This window comes from Bufo gargarizans, chromosome 2 (genome assembly GCF_014858855.1).
Source record: "Bufo gargarizans isolate SCDJY-AF-19 chromosome 2, ASM1485885v1, whole genome shotgun sequence".
Taxonomy (NCBI): domain Eukaryota; kingdom Metazoa; phylum Chordata; class Amphibia; order Anura; family Bufonidae; genus Bufo; species Bufo gargarizans.
In genome coordinates this window covers 35,024,781-35,048,562 of record NC_058081.1, presented here as the reverse complement: position 1 = coordinate 35,048,562, position 23,782 = coordinate 35,024,781, and the positions used below count along the sequence as shown (strand labels likewise).

The window sequence follows — 23,782 nt, the reverse complement described above, 5'->3', positions numbered from 1 at the left end:
AATGGAACCTCACAGTAGTAACATATAAAAAAGTCTATGTCAGTGCAGCTCATCTGTTAGGAAGGATGCGCAAAAGCTTGAAGGAAACCAACAGAAATACTGAAGAACAGAATGAAATCCTGCATCCAGTAACAGGGAGATCTTTATTGAAGCATCATAAAACCAGAAAAACAGGACTGCAGAGCCCATGCATTTCGGATCAGTACATACTGATCTTTACTCATGATTAAGCTCTATGCCACTGAACACAAATATACAGTATATGTAGCTGAAGAAAAGACCAAGCTAGTGGCCACAGGTGTGAACAAAAACAATTGGTTTAAACATACAAAATCATACATAACTTTTAATTAAAGGAGTGGAAAACAGATTAATAGAAACCTATGGTATCTTAAGCCTGCAGAACAGCATTTTATTTCTCATAACGATAGAAATAAATAGGATGGGTAGACAGATATTTGTCAATGCAACATAAGACTGGAAAACAAGACAGAGGAGTGGAATTCAATCAACCCTAGATCTCCAGCTCCATTTGCATCTGTTCCTTCGAGATAGGGAATGGAGTCAGGCCTTCACACAGTTGTACAAGCTCAGACCGGAGGCCCTCATCTGCATATAGGATACAGATTATACTACTCCCTGCAGGCAATGCTTGTACTGCAATCTTCAACTGCTCTAGAACATGGACCTTGGCACAAGATGGATCATTTCCAAACATGTCAATATCTATAAAGTATACTCTCTCTGCATTAGACACTGGATATGGAGGGGAACCAAGGCTAAGAAACTCTTCTAGATAGGCATGGGGGCCATCACAGCCGATGGTGACCTTGGAAGAAGATGCAGAGTCACTTGAATCCCCAAAATGTGAGTAAATCCAGACAATCTGTCGTTTTAACAGAAGATTTAGGTTGGACTTATGAGTGGTAAGAGGAAACCAGCCTTGAACTAGAAATCCACCAGGAAGCAGTTGTTGTCTTTTCCTGGACTCCTCAAAAAATCTGAGAATTTCCTTCGGTCCCAGAACAGATAAGTATTTAGATCTGTCCAAATTATTTACTCGAGACTCCAGTAACCTGAGCGTTGTTTTTAACTGGTCAGCAGGTAGGAACACCGAGATCACTGCCTAATAGAAAACACAATAGACATAAGAGAGTCTAAAGATAAATTATTATAATAGTAGTAGAAGAAAGGGAAGATAAGAAGACATAAAAAATAAATATAGGAGACATTATGAATAAATAGATTGACAGATAGAAAAATAGACAAATTAATCTGACCAGTAGTCAAATAATAAAAGTTTGGAGATTGAAGAAGATTGAACACTCAAACACACATATGACCTACTTGCTAATTAAGTTGTAATACATTTGCTCTGCTCCTACTATTATCACTGCACTTGACAAACAACATTATTGTAGATCTCAGTTTGATAAACTGTCCATATAACATATGACAAGGTGCAGAACTTTATTGCAACATTGGTTTGAATTATTAGCCTAGTTAAATTACTAATACTCAGTGCATCTACATTGATAAAGATGTGGTGGGGAGAGGGTTTTGTTTGCTCTGCTTGACTAAAGGACCTGTTGAATTAGTTTTTTATTTTAACTAATAGGTTATTGTTTTTTGGGTGGAAGGGTTCTCCACGAGCAGCAAGGTGCATTGTATTCTTCCAGTTTTTATATCTTTCCGCTTCCTGTGCAGACAGGATGAAGTTGATCTTTTGGAATACAAAGGGGCTAAAAGATAGGCTTAAGCATATTGCAGTGTTAAAAATTATGGACCAGACATAGCTGCAGGAGCGCTTCTGACTAAAGATGGCGAATTATAATACTATGGTCACCGTTAAGAACTACAGCCAACAAACAGCGAAACCTGCTACCAGTCTTCCTTAACCACTCCAGTTGGTGGGAAGCTAAGGCTACCCCTAGTTTCTTCACCAGAGCCTGCTGCAAGGCTACATGGAATGCTAAGGAACCAGGTTGTGTTAGTGGAGTAAAGTAGCAGAAAACTGATGCAAGCTCACTAAAAGTAAACCTACTATAATGACTGGGGTACAAGGAGTAGTAGACAAGCAGAGTCAGAACCAGGAGAGACAGATAATGCCAAAACAGGGGATGAGGAATTAATCAAGAAAACAAGCCAAGGTCCGGTTATTCTTCTCCAGTTTTCTGCAATAACACAGGCCCAAACAGCTTAACGTACAGACTTTGGTCAAACTGCACTTTGAAGCTCTCGGTGCTGATAGGTGTGATATGTATTTTTGGATATGTTGTTTTTTTTATCAATTTAAAATTTATTTAAGAATAAAAAAAATCTCCCTTAGAAATTAATGGCAGATTTCTCAGTTTCAAAGCTGTCAGTTCTGAGAGGTGTGCTATGAATTTTTGTAGTCAATGCGATCTATCGTTTTTAATAAATTTATGTTTAAAAATGGAAAAAAACATAGAAATGAAGGCATCATTTTGCGATTAATGCAGCCTGGACCCATTAAAATACAGGCTCTGTTCAAATAGTTTTCTGAACCTCTTGGTGTTGAAAGGTGTGCTAAAAAAAATCCTCCATATAAAATCAATGGAGGAGTGTTCAGAGGATCACATTTTAACTGCTATGGATGATGTTCCAAGCACAGTCTATCTACTACCCAATTTCATAAATCCACAGCCCCTGTATCACAATGTCAGCTCTTTTCAAGCACTGCGTATCGTATTTTTGGGACTATACAACACACTTTTTCCTCCAAAAGGGAGGGGAAAATGGCAGTGCGTCTTATAGTCTGAATGCTAATAACCGCTTCAATTTAAGGCCTTGGGCTGTGTTAACAGCCATTAATACCCTGAGATTCCATCACTAAGAGCCAATAGAGAGGTCAGCATTGACCATGGCATCTAAGAGTTTTATCTGTCGGCCTCAGAGTTTTAGCGATGCTGGCGGATAAAGCAGGGGTCAGGCTGTCAGTAACAACTGGGCCCATGTCACAGATCAGATAAGTATAGCTCCTGTGCCAGCCCAATCAGCATGCCAGTACATGAAGAGTGAAGGTCTGGAAAAGGTTAGAACTGTCTTCAGGGTAAAGAAGAACAAGGAGACCTGGAGGTGATGATATGGCCCCTCAGATCCCTGATCTCAACATCGTTGAGTCTATCTGGGATTACATATAGAGAATTTGAGAAAGCATACATCCACAGAATATGGTTAACTCCCCAAGATGTTTGGTACAACCTGTCTGCCTGTTAATGTGCAAGTGTACCTAGAAGTGCTGGTGCTGAAGGCAAAAAGAGGTCACAACCAAATATTGATTGGATTTACATTTATTTTCGTTATTTATTTAGCATTTTGTTAATGGATAAAAATAAAGTATTAACACTTTTATGTTTGAATCTATTCTTAATTTGAAGCAGTTTTTACAAACTTTTGCACAGTACTGTATGTTTATACTTCGGCATTATTACTTCACCAGTTTTCTTCATAAAACTGACAAAAGAAAAATAGACTGATGCCAAAATATCTGAGGCTAGCAACTGGTTGGTACCACCTTAATTGGTGATGTGAAATCTTGTCTAGAATTTATTTTTCATTGGCTATTCCATTTGATCCAAGTCAAAGAGAGTTATCATATTTATCTGAAGCAATTTGCAGTGCTTTATTCATTGCACTCAAGGCAATTGCACAGATCTAGCTTTTCTGAAACACCCCTTCAGTAGGATGCTGGGAAAACAATGTAAACTGATGAATAGCTTTTAAGTAGGGATTAGTGAACCCGTACCGAATTTTGGGGTGTTCGTGACACGGACCAGAACCCAAACATTTTCGTAAAAGTCCGGGTTCGGGTTTGGTGTTTGGCGCTTTCTTGGCGCTTTTTGAAAGTACATTTAACCATCAATAGTGTGTTGTTGTTTTTTTGCTATATCCTACATCAGGGGCTTGGCTGTGTTTGCTATTTTATTGAGGGGTGAAATACAATTGCCAAAATAGCAGTACCCTAAATCTGGTGTTTCAGCTGTGGCTAGCCAATTGTAATACAGTCTGCTGTCTGGCAAAGGATATATGTTTGTTCTGGGTTAAAATACAATTCCCAACTTAGCAATTCCCTAAATCAGTAGTTTCTGCTGTATCAGGCCAAGTTTAAATCTATCCATAAAAGGGTATATTAGATTGAAGGTGCACATAGGGTCATCCTCAATAACTTCACACGCTACCGTGCATTTCCAAGTCTAATTCTGTCCTTCAAAGGGATACCTGTCATCCAGGGCCTAAATACTAGGCCTACAATTTATATTCAGCTAAATCTGTGGTTACTGCTGTGCCTGTATTAGTGTAATACGGTACCTAAATAGATAGCCAGATAGTGTTAGGTGTCTGTAAAAAAAGAAGGCCTGAATTTGAATTCAATACATTGGACTAAATAATTTTTTTCTTATTGTGGTGTACGGTAACAATGAGGAAAACATCTAGTAAGCGACGCGGACGCGGACATGGTCGTGGTGGTGTTAGTGGACCCTCTGGTGCTGGGAGAAGACGTGGCCGGTCTGCCACAGCCATACGTCCTAGTGTACCAACTACCTCAGGTCCCAGTAGCCGCCAGAATTTACAGCGATATTTGGTGGGGCCCAATGCCATTCTAAGGATGGTAAGGCCTGAGCAGGTACAGGCATTAGTCAATTGGGTGGCCGACAGTGGATCCAGCACGTTAACATTATCTCCCACCCAGTCTTCTGCAGAAAGCGCACATATAGCGCCTGAAAACCAAGCCCATCAGTCTGTCACATCACCCCCATGCATATCAGGAAACTGTCTGAGCCTCAAGTTATGCAGCAGTCTCTTATGCTGTTTGAAGACTCTGCTGGCAGGGTTTCCCAAGGGCATCCACCTAGCCCTTCCCCAGCGGTGGAAGACATAGAATGCACTGACGCACAACCACTTATGTTTCCTGATGATGAGGACATGGGAATACCACCTCAGCACGTCTCTGATGATGAAACACAGGTGCCAACTGCTTCGTCTTTCTGCAGTGTGCAGACTGAACAGGAGGTCAGGGAGGAAGACTCGGTGGAAGACGATGCAGGGGACGATGAGGTCCTAGACCCCACATGGAATGAAGGTCGTGCCACTGACTTTCGGAGTTCGGAGGATGAGGCAGTGGTGAGACCGAGCCAACAGTGGAGCAAACAGGGAGCAGTGGGCAAAAGCAGAAAACCCGCCGCCAAGAGAGTCCGCCTGCTACTGGCCACCGCCATCTGGGACCGAGCACCCCAAAGGCAGCTTCAAGGAGTTCCCTGGCGTGGCAGTTTTATCAAACAATGTGCTGACGACAAGACCCGAGTGGTTTTCATGCTGTGCCATCAGAGCCTGAAGCGAGGCGTTAACGTTCTGAACCTTTGCACAACCTGCATGACCAGGCACCTGCATGCAAATCATGAACTGCAGTGGAGTAAACACCTTAAAAACAAGGAAATCACTCAGGCTCCCCCTGCTACCTCTTATGCTGCTGCCTCGGCCTCTTCCTCCGCCTCTGGAGGAATGTTGGCACCTGCCGCCCAGCAAACAGAGGATGTACCACCAACACCACCACCTCCATCACCAAGCATCTCCACCATGTCACACGGCAGCGTTCAGCTCTCCATTTTTACAAATTCCCACCTAGCCACCCTCGATCCCTGGCCCTGAATGCCAGCATTTCTAAACTACTGGCCTACGAAATGCTGTCATTCAGGCTGGTGGACACAGACAGCTTCAAACAGCTCATGTCGCTTGCTGTCCCACAGTATGTTGTTCCCAGCCGGAACTACTTCTCCAAGAGAGCCGTGCCTTCCCTGCACAACCAAGTATCCGATAAAATCAAGTGTGCACTGCGCAACGCCATCTGTGGCAAGGTCCACCTAACCACAGATACTGTGGACCAGTAAGCATGGCCAGGGACGCTATATCTCCCTAACTTCACAAGCGGAGAGCTGTTTGGCGCACGTCCTTCCGTCACCAAGGATCGCAGGGCAACATTCTTTGCCTCCTGTAGCCTCCTCCTCCTACTCGGCTTCCTCCTCCTCTTCTTCCACCTGCCCCTCCAGTCAGCCACACACCTTCACCACCAACTTCAGCACAGCCCGGCGTAAACGTCAGCAGGCCATTCTGAAAATCATATGTTTGGGGGACAGGCCCCACACAACTCAGGAGTTGTGGCGGGGTATTGAACAACAGTCTGACGAGTGGTTGCTGCCGGTGAGCCTCAAGCCCGGCCTGGTGGTGTGCGATAATGGGCGAAATCTCGTCGCAGCTCTGGGACTAGCCGGTTTGACGCACATCCCTTGTCTGGCGCATGTGCTGAATTTGGTGATGCAGAAGTTCATTCACAACTACCCCGACATGTCAGAGCTGCGGCATAAAGTGTGGGCCGTCTGTGCGTGCTTCCGGCGTTCACATTCTGACGCTGCTCGCCTGTCTGCACTACAGCGTAACTTCGGCCTTCCCGCTCACCGCCTCATATGCAACGTGCCCATCAGGTTGAACTCCACCTTGCACATGCTGGACAGACTGTGCGAGCAGCAGCAGGCCATAGTGGAGTTTCAGTTGCAGCACGCACGGGTTAGTCGCACTGCGGAACAGCACCACTTCACCACCAATGACTGGGCCTCCATGCGAGACCTGTGGGCCCTGTTGCGCTGATTCGAGTACTCCACCAACATGGCCAGTGGCGATGACGCCGTTATCAGCGTTAAAATACCACTTCTATGTCTCCTTGAGAAAACACTTAGAGCGATGATGGAAGAGGAGGTGGCCCAGGAGGAGGAGGAGGAGGAAGAGGGGTCATTTTTAGCACTTTCAGGCCAGTCTCTTAGAAGTGACTCAGAGGGAGGTTTTTTGCAACAGCAGAGGCCAGGTACAAATGTGTCCAGACAGGGCCCACTACTGGAGGACGAGGATGAGGAGGAGGTGGAGGAGGATGAGGATGAAGCATGTTCACAGCGGGATGGCACCCAACGCAGCTCAGGCCCATCACTGGTGCGTGGCTGGGGGGAAACGCAGGACGATGATGATACGCCTCCCACAGAGGACAGCTTGTCCTTACCTCTGGGCAGCCTGGCACACATGAGCGACTACATGCTGCAGTGCCTGCGCAACGACAGCAGAGTTGCCCACATTTTAACATGTGCGGACTACTGGGTTGGCACCCTGCTAGATCACCGGTACAAAGACAATGTGCCCACCTTTCTTCCTGCACTGGAGCTTGATAGGAAGATGCACGAGTACAAGCGCACGTTGGTAGACGCGCTACTGAGAGCATTCCCAAATGTCACAGGGGAACAAGTGGAAGCCCAAGGCGAAGGCAGAGGAGGAGCAAGAGGTCGCCAACGCAGCTGTGTCACGGCCAGCTCCTCTGAGGGCAGGGTTAGCATGGCAGAGATGTGGAAAATTTGGACACCCCAAAATTTGGTACAAACCCGAACTGTACAGTTCGGGTTCGCTCATCCCTAGCCACAGCTAACTGCCCCACCACCTGATACGCAACGTGTTAGCAGGAGGCAACATTTCACTAACATGGTGAAACAGTACGTGTGCACACCCCTCCACGTACTGACTGATGGTTCGGCCCCATTCAACTTCTTGGTCTCCAAATTGTCCACGTGGCCAGAGCTAGCCTTTTATGCCTTGGAGGTGCTGGCCTGCCCGGCGGGCAGCATTTTGTCTGAACGTGTATTCAGCACGGCAGGGGGCGTCATTACAGACAAACGCCAGGAAGAAAAGGAACATCCCTCGGCGCAAGGTGTGATTGCAATAAAACTTTTGAAGATTCACCATCTACCTCTGGTTGGTTCCTTGTGCCGAGGGATTTTCCTTTTCTTCCTGTCATTTTAATCCTCCGTGTGGGCCTAGGCACGCTTATCCGAGGACATCTACATCCGTGGCTGCATACCAACCTTCATATTGGGGATTAAATCATCTCCCACATGCCTACAATAGCGTTGTGCCTATAATTGCACAACCCTGCAAGGTGAGCCTCCCAAATTGGGATTTAATCCGAATTTCCAAACGTTTTTACCCTATGGTGCGCCCTCTCTCTTTTGTTTACACAGTAAACAACTTGCCTTTATACGTATTACAGACAAACGCAGCTGCCTGTCTACAGCTAATGTGTACAAGCTGACGTTCATAAAAATGAACCAGGTATGGACCCCACAGGACCTGTACACCCTTGTGCAGATTAGAAATTTATAACTTCCTCCCCTTAACCATATATTCTTGTACTCCAGGGCACTTCCTCATTCAATCCTCTTTTTTTTCTTCATTTTACCATTATATTGCGGGGCTACCCAAAGTTGAATGAACCTCTCCTCTGTCTGGGTGCCGGGGCCTAAATATCTGACAGTGGCCTGTTCCAGTGGTGGGTGACATGAAGCCTGATTCTCTGCTGAGGGACCTTTCTCCAATTGATATTGGTTAATTTTTTTTTTTTTTATTGTTTATTTTAATTCATTTCCCTATCCACATTTGCTTGCAGGGGATTTGCCTACATCTTGCTGCCTTTTGCAGCCCTCTAGCCCTTTCCTGGGCTGTTTTACAGCCTTTTTAGTGCCAAAAAGTTCAGGTCCCCATTGACTTCAATGGGGTTCGGGTTTGGGGCGAAGTTCGGGTCGAGTTCGGATCCCGAACCCGAACATTTCCGGGAAGTTCGGCCGAACTTCTCGAACCCGAAAATCCAGGTGTTCGCTCAACTCTACTTTTAAGTTAAAATACTCAATTTGATGATAAAAAGAAGAAAGAAAGACATGAGGTAATTAAAGATGCCTGGACCCAGTGGTTGAATCAAGACAAGTGAATGATTTAAATTAAGAACAAATTTAGTACCCACTTAAGGTCCCCCTAAGGCCTCTCAGCTAGAAACGCCAATTATTTTTGCTTTGCTATTATCCTAATTATGCTAGGAAGCCTGTTTAACCTGCTCACGACCACCGTACGCAGGATTGCGTCTTCTCGGCGGTCGTGCTCTTATGGGTGGACGCGCCGGTGCGTCCTCTCGCGAGAGGCGAGATTTCCGGGTAAGCCGGCCCGCGCATGCGCATTGCGGGCCGGCAAAATTTAAAGAACAAGTTCGTCATCAACCTGCCGGCCACGATCATTGGCTGGCAGGTTGATGATTTTCAAAAAAACGAATCAGCAGCCAGATAACCCATCATATTAGTAAATATGATGTGGTTATATGGCTGCTGTGCTCCTCTGCTCCTTCTTTTGGTCGGTTGGTTCCAGCAGAGGAGCAGAGGAGCACATCATTACTGTGAGTACCCACTACACTACACTTAGCCCCCAGATCACCTCCCAGCACCCGATTTAACCCTTTGATCACCCCTTCCCTCCCCTGTCAATCACTAGTGAAAAGGAAAAAAGTGATCAGTGCAAACTGTCACTTTTTTTTTTTCACTGGTATTGACCGTTAGGTTTTAGGTATAGTTTAGGTCCCTTGGTTAGGTAGTTAGCGATCAGTTAGCGCCCAGCCCACCGCACCGCAGTCCGTTATTCGCTGATTAGCGTATCGCTAATCAGCATTTGTACTTTTATAGTATCTGAAAGTGATCAAAACTGATCACAGTCAGATCTATAATTGTATTAGTGTCACTTTAGTTCGCCCTCCACCCAAAACGCAGTGTTTGCCCGATCAGGCCTGATCGGTCGCCCACACGTGCGTTCGCCCACGCCCGCCCCACCGCAGTGACAAAGAAATTATTTTTTTTGATCACTGCACATTCACTTTACACGCATTGCGGCGATAAAAAAATCAGTTTTGATATTTTTTATCAACCGCAGCGGCCTCAGGTACTTCGCTAGCCTCCCCTTTGTAAGACAGGCTTGCTTTTTTTTCTTGGGTAGTCTCAGGGAATACCCCTAAATTTAGTTGCCCAAATGTCTAACAGGGGGTATTCCTCTGAAGAGGCCTACAGGCTTCTGACCCAGTCGGATGAGGAGTGGGAACCCTCATCTGATGAATCCAGCGGGTCAGAATACGAACCTGTAGAAAGCAGTGGCTCTCTGACGAGGAGGCTGAGGTCCCTGATACCACCAGGCGTACCCGGCCCAGTGTCGCTAGACCGCAGGTTGCGCAGGATCCGCTTCAAGAGCAGCAGAGTGGGGATGGTGCTGTCGGATTACGTGGTGAGGCATACACCAGCAGCCCAGCCCTTCCTGGACCTAGTACCAGCACTGCGGTACAACCTGGTGAAGTGGCGAGCACCAGAAGGGCAGTTAAAGCTGGTACGGTTGCACGAGCAGTAGTGACCCCGTCGCAGCCACCGCAAAGACGTGCCCGTAGAGCCCCTAGAATCCCAGAGGTGCTGGCAAACCCTGATTGGCAGTCCCCAACTTCAGCCGCACCTGTAGTTTTCCCTTTCACTGCCCAGTCTGGAGTTCGGGTTGAGACAGCTCAGATCGGTTCGGCCCTGGAATTTTTTGAGCTGTTCTTGACTGCGGAGCTCTTGGACTTAGTCGTGGCCGAAACAAATCGGTATGCCACACAATTTATATCCGCCAACCCGGGAAGCTCTTATGCCCAGTCTTTCCGGTGGAAACCAGTCCAAGTTTCCGAATTTAAAACTTTTCTGGGCCTCCTCCTCAACATGGGCCTGACAAAAAAGCATGAATTGCGGTCATATTGGTCCACGAACCCAATTCATCACATGCCCATGTTCTCTGCTGCTATGTCCAGGACACGATTTGAGACCATCCTGTGTTTCCTGCACCGGCTCCACAAAATTCGGCCCCTCATAGACCATTTCAACCTGAAATTTGCAGATTTGTATACCCCAGAGCAAAACATCTGCGTAGACGAGTCCCTGATACATTTTACCGGGCGCCTTGGCTTCAAACAATACATCCCAAGCAAGCGCGCCCGGTATGGGGTCAAATTGTATAAGCTCTGTGAAAGGGCCACAGGCTATACCCACAAATTTCGGATCTATGAGGGAAAAGATCAGACCCTGGAGCCGGTCGGTTGCCCTGACTACCTGGGGAGCAGTGGGAAGACAGTTTGGGAGTTGGTGTCACCCTTATTCGGCAAGGGGTACCATCTTTATGTGGACAATTTTTACACAAGTGTGGCCCTCTTTAGGCATTTGTTTCTAGAACGGATTGGCGCCTGTGGTACCGCGCGAACTAGTCGCGCGGGCTTCCCCCAACGGCTCGTTACCACCCGTCTTGCAAGGGGGCAGAGGGCCGCACTGTGTAACAAAGAACTGCTCGCGGTGAAATGGAGAGACAAGCGTGACGTTTACATGCTCTCCTCCATTCACGCAGACACGACAATCCAAATTGAGCGAGCAACCCGTGTCATTGAAAAGCCCCTCTCAGTCCACGACTATAATTTGCTCATGGGAGGGGTGGACTTCAATGACCAGATGTTGGCTCCGTATTTAGTGTCCCGACGCACCAGACGCTGGTATAAGAAGGTGTCTGTATATTTAATTCAATTGGCTCTGTACAATAGTTTTGTTCTCTACAGTAAGGCTGGGAGAACTGGATCCTTCCTCAAATTTCAGGAAGAGATCATCGAGAACCTCCTGTACCCAGGAGGTTCCGTGGCCCCATCCACCAGTGTAGTTAGCCATCTACACGAGCGACATTTCCCCAGTGTCGTTCCTGGTACCTCAAACCGACCGCCACCCCGAAAAAAATGTCGTGTCTGTAGCAGGAGTGGAATAAGGCGTGACACCCGCTATTTCTGTCCTGACTGTCCTGACCACCCTGCCCTATGCTTTGGAGAGTGTTTCCGGAAGTACCACACACAGGTACACCTAGCATAGGGATCATCTCACCAGGACAGGCACACAGGGATATTAGGCTCCATTCACTCACACAGCTGCTGCAAACGTCTCCTTTCACCTGGGACAAAGTGCATAACGCACTTCGCCACATCTTTGGGCGATTTGCGCTTTGCACATTGACCCATGGGGAAGGAGAGGTTTGTTCTATAAAAGGTAAAAAAACAAAAAAAAAAACACCAGTAAGCAAAAAGGTTAATGTTCAGTTAAAAAAGTTAAAGTTTATATGTTCTGTTGCAAAGTTAATAAAATTATTGCGTTGTGGCCTGGTTTTTTCTTTTTTTTTTCTTTCTTTTTTTACCTTCCAGGTGGACCAACCGATCGACTAGCTGCAGCACCGATGTGCATTCTAACAGAAGCATTGCGCTGCTGTCAGATTACACGTAAGTCGGTGTATGCGGCGCTGCAAGACGAGATTTCTACTCTGCAGTAACAGATACGTTTGCCAAGGCATACGAGCTGAGGAGGAGGCGGCGTTCCTATGCTTTGGCAAACACTTTGTATGTAAAAAAATAAATAAATCCCGGCAATGATTTATTCATCCACATCGATTGATGTGAATGGAGAAATCTGGTTTGCCAGGGCATACGAGCTAAGTGGGTATGGATGTAGGGCGGAGCTCCTATGTCCTGGCAGACGCCTTTCCCCTCCTTTTTTTTTTTTTGGCAGAGATTTTTTCATCCACATTGATCGATGCGAATGAAGAAATCTGTGCCGTTCATTTTTTTCTTTCAGCCCAGAGGCTGAACGGACAAAAAAATCTCATTACCTGTATGCTCAATATAAGGAGAATAGCAGAAACTCCTAATGCTGGCCATACATGTAATGATTGCGGAGACCCTCAAATGCCAGGGCAGTACAAACACCCCACAACTGACCCCATTTTGGAAAGAAGACACCCCAAGGTATTCGCTGAGGGGCATATTGATTCCATGAAAGATTTAATTTTTTGTCCCAAGTTAGCAGAAAGTGAGAATTTGTGAGAAAAAACAAAAAAAAATCAATTTCCGCTAACTTATGCGAAATAAAAAAAATTCTATGAACTTTCCAGGCCCCTCATTGGATACCTTGGGGTGTCTTCTTTCCAAAGTGGGGTCACATGTGGGGTATTTATACTGCCCTGGCATTTTAGGGGCCCTAAAGCGTGAGAAGAAGTCTGGGATCCAAATGTCTAAAAATACCCTCCTAAAAGGAATTTGGGCACCTTTGCACATCTAGGCTGCAAAAAAGTGTCACACATCTGATATAGCCGTACTCAGGAGAAGCTGGGGAATGTGTTTTGGGGTGTCATTTTACATATACCCATGCTGGGTGAGATAAATATCTTGGTCAAATGCCAACTTTGTATAAAAAAATTGGAAAAGGTGTCTTTTGCCAGGATATTTCTCTCACCCAGCATGGGTATATGTAAAATGACACCCCAAAACACATTCCCCAACTTCTCCTGAGTACGGCGATACCAGATGTGTGACACTTTTTTGCTGCCAAGGTGGGCAAAGGGGCACACATTCCAAAGTGCACCTTTCGGATTTCACCGGTCATTTTTTACAGATTTTGATTGCAAAGTACTTCTCATACATATGGGCTCCTAAATTGCCAGGGCAGTATAACTACGCCACAAGTGACCCCATTTTGGAAAGAAGACACCCCAAGGTATTCCGTGAGGGGCATGGCGAGTTCCTAGAATTTTTTATTTTTTGTCGCAAGTTAGTGGAATATGAGACTTTGTAAGGAAAAAAGAGAAAAAAATAATAATAATCATTTTCCGCTAACTTGTGACAAAAAAAAAAAAAATTCTAGGAACTCGCTGTGCCCCTCACGGCATACCTTGGGGTGTCTTCTTTCCAAAATGGGGTCACTTGTGGGGTAGTTATACTGCCCTGGCAATTTAGGGGCCCATATGTGTGAGAAGTACTTTGCAATCAAAATGTGTAAAAAATGGCCTGCGAAATCCGAAAGGTGCACTTTGGAATATGTGCCCCTTTGCCCACCTTGGCAGCAAAAAAGTGTGACACATCTGGTATCGCCGTACTCAGGAGAAGTTGGGGAATGTGTTTTGGGGTGTCATTTTACATATACCCATGCTGGGTGAGAAAAATATCTTGGTCAAATGCCAACTTTGTATAAAAAAATGGGAAAAGTTGTCTTTTGCCAAGATATTTCACTCACCCAGCATGGGTATATGTAAAATGACACCCCAAAACACATTCCCCAACTTCTCCTGAGTACGGCGATACCAGATGTGTCACACTTTTTTGCTGCCAAGGTGGGCAAAGGGGCACATATTCCAAAGTGCACCTTTCGGATTTCACCGATCATTTTTTACAGATTTTGATTGCAAAGTACTTCTCACACATATGGGCCCCTAAATTGCCAGGGCAGTATAACTACCCCACAAGTGACCACATTTTGGAAAGAAGACACCCCAAGGTATTCCGTGAGGGGCATGGCGCGTTCCTAGAATTTTTTATTTTTTGTCGCAAGTTAGTGGAATATGAGACTTTGTAAGTAGAGTTGAGCGAACACCTGGATGTTCGGGTTCGAGAAGTTCGCCCGAACATCCCGGAAATGTTCGGGTTCGGGATCCGAACCCGATCCGAACTTCGTCCCGAACCCGAACCCCATTGAAGTCAATGGGGACCCGAACTTTTTGGCACTAAAAAGGCTGTAAAACAGCCCAGGAAAGAGCTAGAGGGCTGCAAAAGGCAGCAACATGTAGGTAAATCCCCTGCAAACAAATGTGGATAGGGAAATGAATTAAAATAAAAATTAAATAAATAGAAATTAACCAAAATCAATTGGAGAGAGGTCCCATAGCAGAGAATCTGGCTTCACGTCACCCACCACTGTAAGAGTCCATTTTCATAAATTTAGGCCCAGCACCCAGGCAGAGGAGAGAGGTCCCGTAACAGAGAATCTGGCTTCATGTCAGCAGAGAATTAGTCTGCATGTCATAGCAGAGAATGAGGCTTCACGTCAGCCACCACTGCAACAGTCAATTGGCATATATTTAGGCCCAGCACCCAGGCAGAGGAGGGAGGTCCCGTAACAGAGAATCTGTCTTCATGTCAGCAGAGAATCAGTCTGCATGTCATAGCAGAGAATGAGGCTTCACGTCAGCCACCACTGCAACAGTCCATTGGCATATACAGGTCCTTCTCAAAAAATTAGCATATTGTGATAAAGTTCATTATTTTCTGTAATGTACTGATAAACATTAGACTTTCATATATTTTAGAGTCATTACACACCAACTGAAGTAGTTCAAGCCTTTTATTGTTTTAATATTGATGATTTTGGCATACAGCTCATGAAAACCCAAAATTCCTATCTCAAAAAATTAGCATATCATGAAAAGGTTCTCTAAACGAGCTATTAACCTAATCATCTGAATCAACTAATTAACTCTAAACACCTGCAAAAGATTCCTGAGGCTTTTAAAAACTCCCAGCCTGGTTCATTACTCAAAACCGCAATCATGGGTAAGACTGCCGACCTGACTTCTGTCCAGAAGGCCATCATTGACACCCTCAAGCAAGAGGGTAAGACACAGAAAGAAATTTCTGAACGAATAGGCTGTTCCCAGGGTGCTGTATCAAGGCACCTCAGTGGGAAGTCTGTGGGAAGGAAAAAGTGTGGCAGAAAACGCTGCACAACGAGAAGAGGTGACCGGACCCTGAGGAAGATTGTGGAGAAGGACCGATTCCAGACCTTGGGGGACCTGCGGAAGCAGTGGACTGAGTCTGGAGTAGAAACATCCAGAGCCACCGTGTACAGGCGTGTGCAGGAAATGGGCTACAGGTGCCGCATTCCCCAGGTCAAGCCACTTTTGAACCAGAAACAGCGGCAGAAGCGCCTGAACTGGGCTACAGAGAAGCAGCACTGGACTGTTGCTCAGTGGTCCAAAGTACTTTTTTCGGATGAAAGCAAATTTTGCATGTCATTCGGAAATCAAGGTGCCAGAGTCTGGAGGAAGACTGGGGAGAGGGAAATGCCTGAAGTCCAGTGTCAAGTACCCACAGTCAGTGATGGTCTGGGGTGCCATGTCAGCTGCTGGTGTTGGTCCACTGTGTTTTATCAAGGGCAGGGTCAATGCAGCTAGCTATCAGGAGATTTTGGAGCACTTGATGCTTCCATCTGCTGAAAAGCTTTATGGAGATGAAGATTTCATTTTTCAGCACGACCTGGCCCCTGCTCACAGTGCCAAAACCACTGGTAAATGGTTTACTGACCATGGTATTACTGTGCTCAATTGGGCTGCCAACTCTCCTGACCTGAACCCCATAGAGAATCTGTGGGATATTGGGAAGAGAAAGTTGAGAGACGCAAGACCCAACACTCTGGATGAGCTTAAGGCCGCTATCGAAGCATCCTGGGCCTCCATAACACCTCAGCAGTGCCACAGGCTGATTGCCTCCATGCCACGCCGCATTGAGGCAGTCATTTCTGCAAAAGGATTCCTGACCAAGTATTGAGTGCATAACTGAACATAATTATTTGAAGGTTGACTTTTTTTGTATTAAAAACACTTTTCTTTTATTGGTCGGATGAAATATGCTAATTTTTTTAGATAGGAAATTTGGGTTTTCATGAGCTGTATGCCAAAATCATCAATATTAAAACAATAAAAGGCTTGAACTACTTCAGTTGTGTGTAATGAATCTAAAATATATGAAAGTCTAATGTTTATCAGTACATTACAGAAAATAATGAACTTTATCACAGTATGCTAATTTTTTGAGAAGGACCTGTATTTAGGCCCAGCACCCAGGCAGAGGAGGGAGGTCCCGTAACAGAGAATCTGTCTTCATGTCAGCAGAGAATCAGTCTGCATGTCATAGCAGAGAATGAGGCTTCACGTCAGCCACCACTGCAACAGTCCATTGGCATATATTTAGGCCCAGCACACACACAGGCAGAGGAGAGAGGTCCCGTAACAGAGAATCTGTCTTCATGTCAGCAGAGAATCAGTCTGCATGTCATAGCAGAGAATGAGGCTTCACATCAGCCACCACTGCAACAGTCCATTGGCATATATTTAGGCCCAGCACCCAGGCAGAGGAGGGAGGTCCCGTAACAGAGAATCTGTCTTCATGTCAGCAGAGAATCAGTCTGCATGTCATAGCAGAGAATGAGGCTTCACGTCAGCCACCACTGCAACAGTCCATTGGCATATATTTAGGCCCAGCACACACACAGGCAGAGGAGAGAGGTCCCGTAACAGAGAATCTGTCTTCATGTCAGCAGAGAATCAGTCTGCATGTCATAGCAGAGAATGAGGCTTCACGTCAGCCACCACTGCAACAGTCCATTGGCATATATTTAGGCCCAGCACCCAGGCAGAGGAGGGAGGTCCCGTAACAGAGAATCTGTCTTCATGTCAGCAGAGAATCAGTCTGCATGTCATAGCAGAGAATGAGGCTTCACGTCAGCCACCACTGCAACAGTCCATTGGCATATATTTAGGCCCAGCACACACACAGGCAGAGGAGAGAGGTCCCGTAACAGAGAATCTGTCTTCATGTCAGCAGAGAATTAGTCTGCATGTCATAGCAGAGAATGAGGCTTCACGTCAGCCACCACTGCAACAGTCCATTGTCATATATTTAGGCCCAGCACCCAGGCAGAGGAGGGAGGTCCCGTAACAGAGAATCTGGCTTCATGTCAGCAGAGAATCAGTCTGCATGTCATAGCAGAGAATGAGGCTTCACGTCAGCCACCACTGCAACAGTCCATTGGCATATATTTAGGCCCAGCACCCAGGCAGAGGAGAGAGGTCCCGTAACAGAGAATCTGGCTTCATGTCAGCAGAGAATCAGTCTGCATGTCATAGCAGAGAATGAGGCTTCACGTCAGCCACCACTGCAACAGTCCATTGGCATATATTTAGGCCCAGCACCCAGGCAGAGGAGAGAGGTCCCGTAACAGAGAATCTGTCTTCATGTCAGCAGAGAATTAGTCTGCATGTCATAGCAGAGAATGAGGCTTCACGTCAGCCACCACTGCAACAGTCCATTGTCATATATTTAGGCCCAGCACCCAGGCAGAGGAGGGAGGTCCCGTAACAGAGAATCTGGCTTCATGTCAGCAGAGAATCAGTCTGCATGTCATAGCAGAGAATGAGGCTTCACGTCAGCCACCACTGCAACAGTCCATTGTCATATATTTAGGCCCAGCACCCAGGCAGAGGAGAGAGGTCCCGTAACAGAGAATCTGGCTTCATGTCAGCAGAGAATCAGTCTGCATGTCATAGCAGAGAATGAGGCTTCACGTCAGCCACCACTGCAACAGTCCATTGGCATATATTTAGGCCCAGCACCCAGGCAGAGGAGAGAGGTCCCGTAACAGAGAATCTGTCTTCATGTCAGCAGAGAATCAGTCTGCATGTCATAGCAGAGAATGAGGCTTCACGTCAGCCACCACTGCAACAGTCCATTGGCATATATTTAGGCCCAGCACACACACAGGCAGAGGAGAGAGGTCCCGTAACAGAGAATCTGTCTTCATGTCAGCAGAGAATCAGTCTGCATGTCATAGCAGAGAATGAGGCTTCACGTCAGCCACCACTGCAACAGTCCATTGGCATATATTTAGGCCCAGCACCCAGGCAGAGGAGAGAGGTCCCGTAACAGAGAATCTGTCTTCATGTCAGCAGAGAATCAGTCTGCATGTCATAGCAGAGAATGAGGCTTCACGTCAGCCACCACTGCAACAGTCCATTGGCATATATTTAGGCCCAGCACCCAGGCAGAGGAGGGAGGTCCCGTAACAGAGAATCTGGCTTCATGTCAGCAGAGAATCAGTCTGCATGTCATAGCAGAGAATGAGGCTTCACGTCAGCCACCACTGCAACAGTCCATTGGCATATATTTAGGCCCAGCACCCAGGCAGAGGAGGGAGGTCCCGTAACAGAGAATCTGGCTTCATGTCAGCAGAGAATCAGTCTGCATGTCATAGCAGAGAATGAGGCTTCACGTCAGCCACCACTGCAACAGTCCATTGTCATATATTTAGGCCCAGCACCCAGGCAGAGGAGAGAGGTCCCGTAACAGAGAATCTGGCTTCATGTCAGCAGAGAATCAGTCTGCATGTCATAGCAGAGAATGAGGCTTCACGTCAGCCACCACTGCAACAGTCCATTGGCATATATTTAGGCCCAGCACCCAGGCAGAGGAGAGAGGTCCCGTAACAGAGAATCTGTCTTCATGTCAGCAGAGAATTAGTCTGCATGTCATAGCAGAGAATGAGGCTTCACGTCAGCCACCACTGCAACAGTCCATTGTCATATATTTAGGCCCAGCACCCAGGCAGAGGAGGGAGGTCCCGTAACAGAGAATCTGGCTTCATGTCAGCAGAGAATCAGTCTGCATGTCATAGCAGAGAATGAGGCTTCACGTCAGCCACCACTGCAACAGTCCATTGTCATATATTTAGGCCCAGCACCCAGGCAGAGGAGAGAGGTCCCGTAACAGAGAATCTGGCTTCATGTCAGCAGAGAATCAGTCTGCATGTCATAGCAGAGAATGAGGCTTCACGTCAGCCACCACTGCAACAGTCCATTGGCATATATTTAGGCCCAGCACACCAGGCAGAGGAGAGAGGTCCCGTAACAGAGAATCTGTCTTCATGTCAGCAGAGAATCAGTCTGCATGTCATAGCAGAGAATGAGGCTTCACGTCAGCCACCACTGCAACAGTCCATTGGCATATATTTAGGCCCAGCACCCAGGCAGAGGAGGGAGGTCCCGTAACAGAGAATCTGGCTTCATGTCAGCAGAGAATCAGTCTGCATGTCATAGCAGAGAATGAGGCTTCACGTCAGCCACCACTGCAACAGTCCATTGGCATATATTTAGGCCCAGCACACACCAGGCAGAGGAGAGAGGTCCCGTAACAGAGAATCTGTCTTCATGTCAGCAGAGAATCAGTCTGCATGTCATAGCAGAGAATGAGGCTTCACGTCAGCCACCACTGCAACAGTCCATTGGCATATATTTAGGCCCAGCACACACACAGGCAGAGGAGAGAGGTCCCGTAACAGAGAATCTGGCTTCATGTCAGCAGAGAATTAGTCTGCATGTCATAGCAGAGAATGAGGCTTCACGTCAGCCACCACTGCAACAGTCCATTGGCATATATTTAGGCCCAGCACCCAGGCAGAGGAGGGAGGTCCCGTAACAGAGAATCTGGCTTCATGTCAGCAGAGAATCAGTCTGCATGTCATAGCAGAGAATGAGGCTTCACGTCAGCCACCACTGCAACAGTCCATTGGCATATATTTAGGCCCAGCACCCAGGCAGAGGAGGGAGGTCCCGTAACAGAGAATCTGGCTTCATGTCAGCAGAGAATTAGTCTGCATGTCATAGCAGAGAATGAGGCTTCACGTCAGCCACCACTGCAACAGTCCATTGGCATATATTTAGGCCCAGCACCCAGGCAGAGGAGAGAGGTCCCGTAACAGAGAATCTGGCTTCATGTCAGCAGAGAATTAGTCTGCATGTCATAGCAGAGAATGAGGCTTCACGTCAGCCACCACTGCAACAGTCCATTGGCATATATTTAGGCCCAGCACACACAGGCAGAGGAGAGAGGTCCCGTAACAGAGAATCTGGCTTCATGTCAGCAGAGAATCAGTCTGCATGTCATAGCAGAGAATGAGGCTTCACGTCAGCCACCACTGCAACAGTCCATTGGCATATATTTAGGCCCAGCACCCAGGCAGAGGAGGGAGGTCCCGTAACAGAGAATCTGTCTTCATGTCAGCAGAGAATTCAGTCTGCATGTCATAGCAGAGAATGAGGCTTCACGTCAGCCACCACTGCAACAGTCCATTGGCATATATTTAGGCCCAGCACACACACAGGCAGAGGAGAGAGGTCCCGTAACAGAGAATCTGGCTTCATGTCAGCAGAGAATTAGTCTGCATGTCATAGCAGAGAATGAGGCTTCACGTCAGCCACCACTGCAACAGTCCATTGGCATATATTTAGGCCCAGCACCCAGGCAGAGGAGGGAGGTCCCGTAACAGAGAATCTGGCTTCATGTCAGCAGAGAATCAGTCTGCATGTCATAGCAGAGAATGAGGCTTCACGTCAGCCACCACTGCAACAGTCCATTGGCATATATTTAGGCCCAGCACCCAGGCAGAGGAGAGAGGTCCCGTAACAGAGAATCTGGCTTCATGTCAGCAGAGAATCAGTCTGCATGTCATAGCAGAGAATGAGGCTTCACGTCAGCCACCACTGCAACAGTCCATTGGCATATATTTAGGCCCAGCACCCAGGCAGAGGAGAGAGGTCCCGTAACAGAGAATCTGTCTTCATGTCAGCAGAGAATCAGTCTGCATGTCATAGCAGAGAATGAGGCTTCACGTCAGCCACCACTGCAACAGTCCATTGGCATATATTTAGGCCCAGCACCCAGGCAGAGGAGGGAGGTCCCGTAACAGAGAATCTGGCTTCATGTCAGCAGAGAATCAGTCTGCATGTCATAGCAGAGAATGAGGCTTCACGTCAGCCACCACTGCAACAGTCCATTGGCATATATTTAGGCCCAGCACACACCAGGCAGAGGAGAGAGGTCCCGTAACAGAGAATCTGTCTTCATGTCAGCAGAGAATCAGTCTGCATGTCATAGCAGAGAATGAGGCTTCACGTCAGCCACCACTGCAACAGTCCATTGGCATATATTTAGGCCCAGCACACACACAGGCAGAGGAGAGAGGTCCCGTAACAGAGAATCTGGCTTCATGTCAGCAGAGAATTAGTCTGCATGTCATAGCAGAGAATGAGGCTTCACGTCAGCCACCACTGCAACAGTCCATTGGCATATATTTAGGCCCAGCACCCAGGCAGAGGAGGGAGGTCCCGTAACAGAGAATCTGGCTTCATGTCAGCAGAGAATCAGTCTGCATGTCATAGCAGAGAATGAGGCTTCACGTCAGCCACCACTGCAACAGTCCATTGGCATATATTTAGGCCCAGCACCCAGGCAGAGGAGGGAGGTCCCGTAACAGAGAATCTGGCTTCATGTCAGCAGAGAATTAGTCTGCATGTCATAGCAGAGAATGAGGCTTCACGTCAGCCACCACTGCAACAGTCCATTGGCATATATTTAGGCCCAGCACACCAGGCAGAGGAGAGAGGTCCCGTAACAGAGAATCTGGCTTCATGTCAGCAGAGAATCAGTCTGCATGTCATAGCAGAGAATGAGGCTTCACGTCAGCCACCACTGCAACAGTCCATTGGCATATATTTAGGCCCAGCACACCAGGCAGAGGAGAGAGGTCCCGTAACAGAGAATCTGGCTTCATGTCAGCAGAGAATCAGTCTGCATGTCATAGCAGAGAATGAGGCTTCACGTCAGCCACCACTGCAACAGTCCATTGGCATATATTTAGGCCCAGCACCCAGGCAGAGGAGAGAGGTCCCGTAACAGAGAATCTGTCTTCATGTCAGCAGAGAATCAGTCTGCATGTCATAGCAGAGAATGAGGCTTCACGTCAGCCACCACTGCAACAGTCCATTGGCATATATTTAGGCCCAGCACACACAGGCAGAGGAGAGAGGTCCCGTAACAGAGAATCTGGCTTCATGTCAGCAGAGAATCAGTCTGCATGTCATAGCAGAGAATGAGGCTTCACGTCAGCCACCACTGCAACAGTCCATTGGCATATATTTAGGCCCAGCACCCAGGCAGAGGAGGGAGGTCCCGTAACAGAGAATCTGGCTTCATGTCAGCAGAGAATCAGTCTGCATGTCATAGCAGAGAATGAGGCTTCACGTCAGCCACCACTGCAACAGTCCATTGGCATATATTTAGGCCCAGCACACCAGGCAGAGGAGAGAGGTCCCGTAACAGAGAATCTGGCTTCATGTCAGCAGAGAATTAGTCTGCATGTCATAGCAGAGAATGAGGCTTCACGTCAGCCACCACTGCAACAGTCCATTGGCATATATTTAGGCCCAGCACACAGGCAGAGGAGAGAGGTCCCGTAACAGAGAATCTGGCTTCATGTCAGCAGAGAATCAGTCTGCATGTCATAGCAGAGAATGAGGCTTCACGTCAGCCACCACTGCAACAGTCCATTGGCATATATTTAGGCCCAGCACCCAGGCAGAGGAGGGAGGTCCCGTAACAGAGAATCTGGCTTCATGTCAGCAGAGAATCAGTCTGCATGTCATAGCAGAGAATGAGGCTTCACGTCAGCCACCACTGCAACAGTCCATTGGCATATATTTAGGCCCAGCACCCAGGCAGAGGAGAGAGGTCCCGTAACAGAGAATCTGGCTTCATGTCAGCAGAGAATCAGTCTGCATGTCATAGCAGAGAATCAGGCTTCACGTCAGCCACCACTGCAACAGTCCATTGGCATATATTTAGGCCCAGCACACAGGCAGAGGAGAGAGGTCCCGTAACAGAGAATCTGGCTTCATGTCAGCAGAGAATCAGTCTGCATGTCATAGCAGAGAATGAGGCTTCACGTCAGCCACCACTGCAACAGTCCATTGGCATATATTTAGGCCCAGCACACAGGCAGAGGAGAGAGGTCCCGTAACAGACAATCTGGCTTCATGTCAGCAGAGAATCAGTCTGCATGTCATAGCAGAGAATCAGGCTTCACGTCACCCAACATTGGAACAGTCCATTGGCATATATTTAGGCCCCGGCACCCAGACACAGGAGAGGTTCATTCAACTTTGGGTAGCCTCGCAATATAATGGTAAAATGAAAATAAAAATAGGATTGAATGAGGAAGTGCCCTGGAGTCCAATAATATATGGTTAAGGGGAGGTAGTTAATGTCTAATCTGGACAAGGGACGGACAGATCCTGTGGGATCCATGCCTGGTTCATTTTTATGAACGTCAGCTTGTCCACATTGGCTGTAGACAGGCGGCTGCGTTTGTCTGTAATGACGCCCCCTGCCGTGCTGAATACACGTTCAGACAAAACGCTGGCCGCCGGGCAGGCCAGCACC

At 47.3% G+C, this 23,782-nt stretch overlaps 1 protein-coding gene across 1 annotated transcript in view; it reads right to left on the bottom strand.

Annotated features, from left to right (window-relative positions):
• Positions 1-514: 514 nt before the first annotated feature.
• The window catches only part of LOC122926865 (probable N-acetyltransferase 16), a gene marked incomplete at its 5' end in the record, with an annotated part of 41,271 nt that continues 18,003 nt past the window's right edge, over positions 515-23,782 (bottom strand). Inside the window, one exon of the mRNA XM_044278370.1 lies at positions 515-1,126. Within this exon, the coding sequence (XP_044134305.1) occupies positions 515-1,126 (612 nt within the window). The remainder of the gene's footprint in view (positions 1,127-23,782) is intronic.